Source organism: Daktulosphaira vitifoliae, unplaced genomic scaffold, assembly GCF_025091365.1.
Source record: "Daktulosphaira vitifoliae isolate Bord-2020 unplaced genomic scaffold, ASM2509136v1 Scaffold_3, whole genome shotgun sequence".
In the NCBI taxonomy this organism is placed as follows: Eukaryota; Metazoa; Arthropoda; class Insecta; order Hemiptera; family Phylloxeridae; genus Daktulosphaira; species Daktulosphaira vitifoliae.
In genome coordinates, this window is record NW_026099574.1 from 242,202 (window position 1) to 250,017 (window position 7,816).

General features: G+C 38.1%; 1 protein-coding gene across 1 annotated transcript; it reads right to left on the bottom strand.

The window, feature by feature from the left end:
- Positions 1–1,123: 1,123 nt before the first annotated feature.
- Positions 1,124–2,911, bottom strand: LOC126900749 (uncharacterized). The gene is made up of 5 exons (XM_050676670.1): positions 2,737–2,911; positions 2,349–2,378; positions 2,155–2,287; positions 1,817–2,098; positions 1,124–1,719 (listed from the first exon to the last, which is right to left on the bottom strand). The coding sequence occupies exons 1-5, from the start codon at positions 2,809–2,811 to the stop codon at positions 1,124–1,126; spliced, it is 1,116 nt and encodes a 371-aa protein (XP_050532627.1). The 5' UTR covers positions 2,812–2,911.
- Between the last annotated feature and the right edge of the window lie 4,905 nt (positions 2,912–7,816).

Consider the following 7,816-nt stretch of genomic DNA (forward strand, 5'->3'; position numbering starts at 1 on the left):
TTAAGACACTTAAAATAAACGCTGTTCATTATATTTAATATACCCGGCATAATCATTTCGTATCAAATAATTTCCAAATTTATCATATTTGTTTATATTGTAGCATAAATAGATATCACAATAGATTGATATCAATCAATAATAGTAAAAGGTAAAGGTATCATAAAAAACAATACAAAATATTAAAGTTGCTGTCACTACTATGGATGAGAGGGCGGGATGCGTTAAACGGTCCAAAACTCGTTTGTTGCTGACATACCTATCTATTTTGTCATGTTTGTAATAAAACTTCGGTGATAACATCTAAGTGGGTAATCCGAATCAAAACAATTCACGTCTATAGATTGTATTTAATAAATAAGTTCTAAAAATTTTATCATTGCCTACCAGACGCTTAGATAAGCATATTTCAAACATCAAAGAGGTCACTGCACAGTAATGATCATTGTCGTATGCATTTATTTTTTACATAGTATCTAAAATATGTATATAATTTATAAAAAAAAAATTGTTTAAAATAAACGTATGTTGCATAGACAAAATAGTGCTGTTATTATTAATACATACTTATACTGAGACATAGTGAAAATCTCGTTTTTAACGGAATTAGTAATGAAAATATTAATGGATACAAAGACTATAAATACGTTTAAATAATAATGTTTAAAATAATGATTATTACCTAGGATTTTATTTCTCTAATAACATCATATAAAAAAAACTATGTTTCTATAAAACTAAAATCATTTTTCTTCTTCTTAATTCTTCAGAAAGGTTAAAACATGGTCAAAAACCTAGCTGTATGATATCATATGCATGTAAAATACCGTAGGGTATTCTTAGAGTTTTGGTGGTTAATACCTTACCATCAAAATGTGACATCTCATTACGTAACTATAGTTTAAATACTATGGCATCTTACACGTACAATTATTGTACTGTACAGAAAAAAAAAACATTGTAGTATATATATATATATATATATATATATTTACACATGTGTACACGTATATACATATGTTTTTTAGAAAAAATAAAATTTCATACTACATTATGTTACATTAAAAAAAAAAAAATTTTCAATTCTTGGCAATATTTTTTTACAATGATAATAACTTAAAAACTATAGGTCTTCCGGTGATGGTATAGCATTATGACCGTGGGCCAACGTATCAATTCTGTTGTCGAGCGTGTAGCGCTTATCATCGAAACAGTTAAGCGCCAACATGGTTGTACGTAAAGTGCGTACCTCGTGCTCAAAAGAACGGATTGATACGTTCTGTCGGTACGGAGTGCATGGTAGCGATAATGTCAATGGAGCCTCACCATCGCGTACAGCTCCGATGACCACACGGACATTCTCTCCAGCCAATGCTCGTTTTGACGTATCGTCGCCATGGCCATCGTCTTCGAACAAACATCGTTTGTAATCGTTCAAAGACAGATGGTTCCGGACGACGTGCCCGCGAATCCCTTTAGACTTGATGAGTTCGCTACCTTCCATGTCATATGGGTAGCCTTTTGATCGAAGTGCAGCGATCTCAAAGAGAGTGAGGCCACTGGTCTCGTCTGAAAACAAGCCGGGCATCTTCTTTCTATCGGTGGAGTAGCAAGGGTGATCCTTGGGCAGGCTAGATGCGTCCACGTGCACCAGTAAATCGGGGCTATCAGCTAAATCCTGGTAGAAGTCGCCGACTCTGAGCAGGTATATGAAGGAGTCTGAGAAAAATGAAAAATATATAAATATTATAAAAAATATTTCTACTAAATAATTTCTAAATTCTAAAATATTTCTATTTTGTACGGTTGTACTCACCAGTATCCATGTAAACCAATTCGATTGCGTTGCCATAATGTGGTTTCAATACGTCGTAGAAGTACTTGTACATTAGCGTCTTGCTAATGTCGAGCACTGCTAAACCGACGTATATTGGTTTGATAAACTTGACAATCTTTGTGTCCATTATGACAGCGCACAACCTTTCACCGTATTTGATACAGTCGTTGAAGGTTGGTTGGTTTACGAGCTTGCTTAGACGTTTGGAACTGGAGATTAGCTCAATGCGGGTACGCTTCCGCATGTTCTCCATGGTTTTTCCTATAAAATGTAAAAAATTATCGAATAACCCACTTTAGCATTGAGCATGCACTTACCAAAGACGGCATTATTCATTAGTTTGAAAAATGCTATTTCAAAAGCATTTGCCGCCTTTTTCCGCATTTCAGTGTTCAACTCAATGTATGGTTTCAACCAAGCACTTTGTTGAAACTCTAAAACGCGGTGCACCTGCAGTACAAATATTTATATTAGTATCATCACTTATAGTTTATAGATTAATTACACATACTTTATCGACTTGCAGTCCGTGTGCGATTGCCTGTTTTAAGTTGACATAGTGTACAACGTACCGCTGTTTGGGTTTCAAAATGGCCATGAGTTTGGTCTCTTTGGAACCCGGTGGTACATTGTTGACAGGCAAGAACAGCAAGTCGTTGTGCTCGTCATGCAGCTCTTATGGATACGATACATTCACTTCATATATACGCCCCGTATTACCAGTGCTCGACAACGATTGGAGGTCAGCCAGAGGGTCTACTCCTTTATACCACAGGAAGCTACTGAACGGCATGGGCTGACTAATAGCTCACCCGTAAAGGTTATTGCCTGTATACATTAAACGTTTTTAAACCACCGCTCAATTATTGCGCGTTTATATATACGTATAAATTACTTACAGTCTTGATACACGATCCATGAGTCTGGTTTTGACGGATCGTAATCGGCTGTCTTAGGATTGTTGGCCTTTGCATAGTGCTTGACAGCCTGCACTAACCCACCACGAATGCCCTGTTCCACCATCAGTAGCATGTCGTAGTCGTTCAAGAGCTCCAGCTTCATCCTGATGTATTTCAACATACAATCGAAGCTAAAACTAGGCGCAGTGTAATAATGCGCCGGGTCCAAATTGTATGTTGAAATACAGATGTCGCGGAAGTTCTCAAACACATCAGCTAACAACAACACGTCGATCTTAAGGTATAGGTCGCTGTACTCACCGAGGGTTGAGCAGCCGAAACGGTTCCACACCTCCGTGGCATGTCTATAGTCATCATCATCGATATTTGACTCACTTAACTGACTATAGAAAGCGTCTTGAGGCGGTAGTTCCGTTTCGTCCAATTTAATCCAACTATCAGTGTACTCGTAGGGGTATACGCCCTTACGCGTCACCAACGGCATGTATTCCGGGCGGAACACTTTGGCCGTCTCCCGAAATTTAACGAAGTCGGGCGTCATTAGGTTACCGGCCAAGATGGACAGGAAGGAGGCCATGAATCGGAAGGTATCGACGAACCGTATGGAGAAGTTATTGGTCACGTGTTTCGTGACCGAAATATACTTCTCCTCGGAATTCGGTATGACTGAAATCCTTTGCTCGTCGTACCCCAATTCAATGACTATGAAATGCGCGTTGTCACCTGAAAGATTGTGCAAGAAGCACGGCACAAAGTTGACCGTCTTCACTTTCAGGTAAAATGCATTGCACAACGTCTGTCTGAATCGGCCCGATAAATGACAGTGGTCTGCGACTTTGGGGTTGGAATCCTTAAATGCTGTACGGCACAAGTCGCATACCACTTTATCCCCGTGCCTGCGCACATCATCGACAGACATTCGGATGGGAACGTTGGTTTTGCGCAACAATTTAGAAATATTGCGCGTCACTTCAGTTACAGCCATCACAAATAGGCATTTGGCGACCTCTTCGCGATCCTCGGACCCACGGTATATCACCGGTAATTGTGGTATACCATAGCGTTCGAGAAGCTCGGAGGGTACATCGTCCGATGTTTTCACCATAAACCCATAGCTCATGGGATGGTGGGTGTGCACAGTCCTGGTGTATGCACCCATACGATCGTCTGTTTTCTCCAGTAAGGCCTCAAAATCGGCGTAGATGACGAACGGCAACCGTTGCGTCTTTACCCACGCTTCAAATTCAACCTTACCGCCCTCTGCCGGCATAACAGGTAAAATTGGTCTATTTTTAACTTTGTTTTCTCCTCTCGCTCTCGTTATTAAACTATTGCTTGTCTCATAACCTAAAACCTTATATCTTTTTTTTGTTTTACTACTAAAATTGTTCGTCTGTTGTTAATTGGTAAGCTCGATTATTAGCCTATTTGAACCGGCAGTGTAATACAAAACCAAATTTGTATAATATTAATTGGTAATAATTTCAATAGTTTATTTATTATTTGTTATTTATATACCTTGTGGTTCGCACATTAGCTTACATTGACCATAGTGCTCAGTGTCATTTGCATTAAAACTTTGGATATATTAACTTTATGTTTGTTTGTATTAATAAAATCATTTTAATTAAAACATTCTCAGGAAACTGTTAATTTGCGAACCACTTGTTTCAGTTGTACAGTTAGATAAAATCTACAATTTATCTAAGCTAATACAGTGCAGTTAAATTTTGTTTTTAGTAATTACTTATAATAGTGTTTTGGCTTGGAACTTGATATATTTGCTCATTGTTGTCGCACATGATTGTACAATCATTCATGTTGTTGTACACAGCAAATCCAGTCCATAAGTCCAATTAATTTTAAACTAATTAAATCGTTGAGCTGCTCACTCAATATTGTATCTTAATTGACTGTCTATTGTTCAATGAAATTATATGCTTGTTCAGTTATTATTACACTTTAATTTAATCGACCACTGGTCATTGTAAGATTAAGATCAATTCTGTTCTCTTGTTTATTGAACTCTAAGTTCTTGTCCAGTTGTTGTTATTGACTCATAATTAGTTAATAATTTTTTCATCTATTTTGTTTCAATTTCCTTTCTTGAACAATTGTCCTCATGTCCCTTGTTTAATTTTTGCTAACATTAATTACATTTGTACATTCTTTGCCCAAACTCTACAAGCTACTTTATTTATTTTGTTATTATAATTGTATAATATAATTCCGTACAATACAATACAATACAATATGGCGTCCGATGAGTGGAGTGTTATCACCAGCTGATACACTATCAGTATGACCAACTTGAGCGTTCATCCGAACATACCGCCCACCACAAAGGTATGCACCTTTATAATTGATAGGCAAGTAGTCCAGTGGTCGAAGGACTGCAAGGATATTGAACTGATGGTCGATGGATGTGAATTGGACAAATCTGCTTGAATGAAGAAAGTTGATCTTGAGAAGGAGACTATTGTTGATGAAGTTAGATAAATTGATATGGGGAGTCCGTGAGCGGTTTGTGGTCGATATGAAGCAGGTGGGAGTGATTGCCTTTGCAAATACAACAAGGTTTTTGTTCTTTGCAGCGTACAGCTCTGTGTCCTGGTAACAGGCAATATAGACGAAGGACATACTCTTTGGCGATATGATATCTTTTGATGCCAGTTGCTAGAAGAAATGTTGAACATGTACGAAGGGGGTGGAAGGCCGAACATAATGGGCACCTTTCCGTGGCCACCGTGTATTTAACCTTCTCTTGAGGTTGGTTCGACGACTCAACAGCAGTTGGAGTAGGCCGACTTGAAACAGTACGAGTAGTAGATGGACGAATGGACGAGAGCGAAGGAGATGTAGTTGGACGAATAGACATAGGCTCTATGGATGACTGCTGTGAACCAATATCAGCGAGTGTTGCCGCATGGTGTAAATATATGATCAATTCATGGACAGAGGGTAAGGAAACAAGATTCTTACTTTCTAGAACTTTCTCCCATTCTTGCAACATGACATAGTCCATAGACTTGACAATGGCCCTCACCAAAGTGACATCGCAGTCACCCACAGGGTAACCTAACAGCTGCAGGGTTGACAGAGTTCTTTGGACGTGAAGTAATGCCTGATGGATCGAGTTCGACGAAGTGTGGTTCATGGTTGAACATTGAGCCAATTTGTCCAAAACTTGGTCGGCTACACGTCGTTTGGACGAAGAATCAAGACCAACTAATCTTCAATTTGCCGATTGATATCTGCCTGCCATTGTACTGTTCGAATGTTCGAAATAAATCAAAATCTACAACAAAGAGGTGTATTAGAAATGCATATCAGAATGGGCTTTAGTGAACAATATGTTAATCTATGGGTAAAGGGCAAAGTTTGACAGCAGGTCTAAGTTTTGTTCTAGTTGAAGTAACAATGGTAACAACTTGAACAATCCCATCTGGGCCAGGATGAAGCTGAACTATTCGCCCTAATTTCCATTCGAGAGGGCTGGTGTTTTCTCTGATCAAAACCAATTGACCAATAAGAGGTCATGAGTCAGGATTTCGGACGGAAAGAGCCCACGTGAAGCACAATCAGCTGGTTTTTGCGTAGTTGGAACGTATCGCCAGATTGAAGGAGTAGTTAGTTCATGTAATTGACTTGTTCGATTGGCAACTAAGTTGTTCCACCGGTGATGAGATGATCGAATCCAACTTAACGCTGTAGTTGAATCAGTCCAAGCATGAATAGAGTCGATGTTGATTAATGGACTATAGAGCGAATAGATTCTGTTCAAAAGTTTAGCGCCTAGGAGTGCGGCGCAAAGTTCAAGTCGAGGAATACTAAGTTTCTTCAAAGGGGTCACTTTAGATTTGGCAACTACAAGATTGCATTGAGTGTTTATTTCAGGTGTACTTCTCAAGTATACTGCAGCTGCATATCCTTGTTCTGAGCTATCCGTAAAGACATGTAATTGATATTTTTGTACTTGGTCCACCGAAAGGCGACGGGCGATTTTAATGTGTTCTAATGTTCTAAAGTCTGTACAAAATTTTGTCCAAGTTAGTTGAATTTGTTCTGGGACCGGATTATCCCAACTAAGGCCAAGTGTCCAAAGTGTCTGTATGATTGTTTTAGCACGAAAAACGACTGGAACAAGTAATCCAAGCAGATCGAAGACTTGAGCGATGTTTGCCAAAATAGATCGTTTCGTAGATAGTTCAGATGTGATTGAAACGTTGAATGTGAATTGATCCAGACATGGCTGCCATTGTAAGCCAAGTATTTTGATACCAGTATTTGCTTCATCGTCAAACATTTGTTTACTGTCAGGTGTTATGACATACTTGTATAACCGTGACCTCAATAATATGTATTGCAGGTTGGATTGCAGTTTTTGCCCAGTGAGCAAGTGATCGTTGAGCGACATACCAAGACTAGTGTGTGAAGATGCGTTGAAAACTACTCTAAGTTTAGTAGTACTACTATCTGGACGAAGAACGCATTGATGAGGGATGTAATAAGAAAACCGATTATTTCTTTCATTAAATTGTATCTGTTCCATAGTCTACTGTCCAAGTAGTCTTGCATGAAAGCATGATATTGATCTCCAAGGTCTGAATTTTTCCCTAGTTTTTTCTCCAAAGAGAGCAATCGTTGAAAAGCAATGTATACTTTTTCTTTAATAGTAGAAAAACCAAACCCCATATCTTGAAATAGGTAAATATAGATGATCATATTTGATCAAATATAATAATTATCATTTAAGCTTAAGTGATACCTACTATCCTCTTTGATTTCATGTACTTTAACCTAATCACTCAAAAATTCATTAATATAATGAGGTAAGAGCCTTTTTTTAAAAGTAATAAATAAAAAAACTTTTGCATAACTTATATAACAAAATTTTAAAGTAACCTTTACTTTTGGAACTAATTATTAAATCATTTAAACATATATATATATGAATATATAAGAAATGTTAGCATATACTGAGAGGTGACGACTTTGGCCACGCAACGGATTGTGGAGTCGCCACCCTCATGGCTCCCTTGCAAAAAGGAAAATGGGT

Coding starts and splice junctions, on each gene's coding strand:
- LOC126900749 (XM_050676670.1), bottom strand. CDS start 2,811: ATGCAAAGGCCAACAATCCTAAGACAGCCGATTACGATCCGTCAAAAC. Junction 2,288..2,348: donor ACGGACTGCAAGTCGATAAA/GTATGTGTAATT, acceptor TTTGTACTGCAG/GTGCACCGCGTTTTAGAGTT. Junction 2,099..2,154: donor AATGAATAATGCCGTCTTTG/GTAAGTGCATGC, acceptor TACATTTTATAG/GAAAAACCATGGAGAACATG.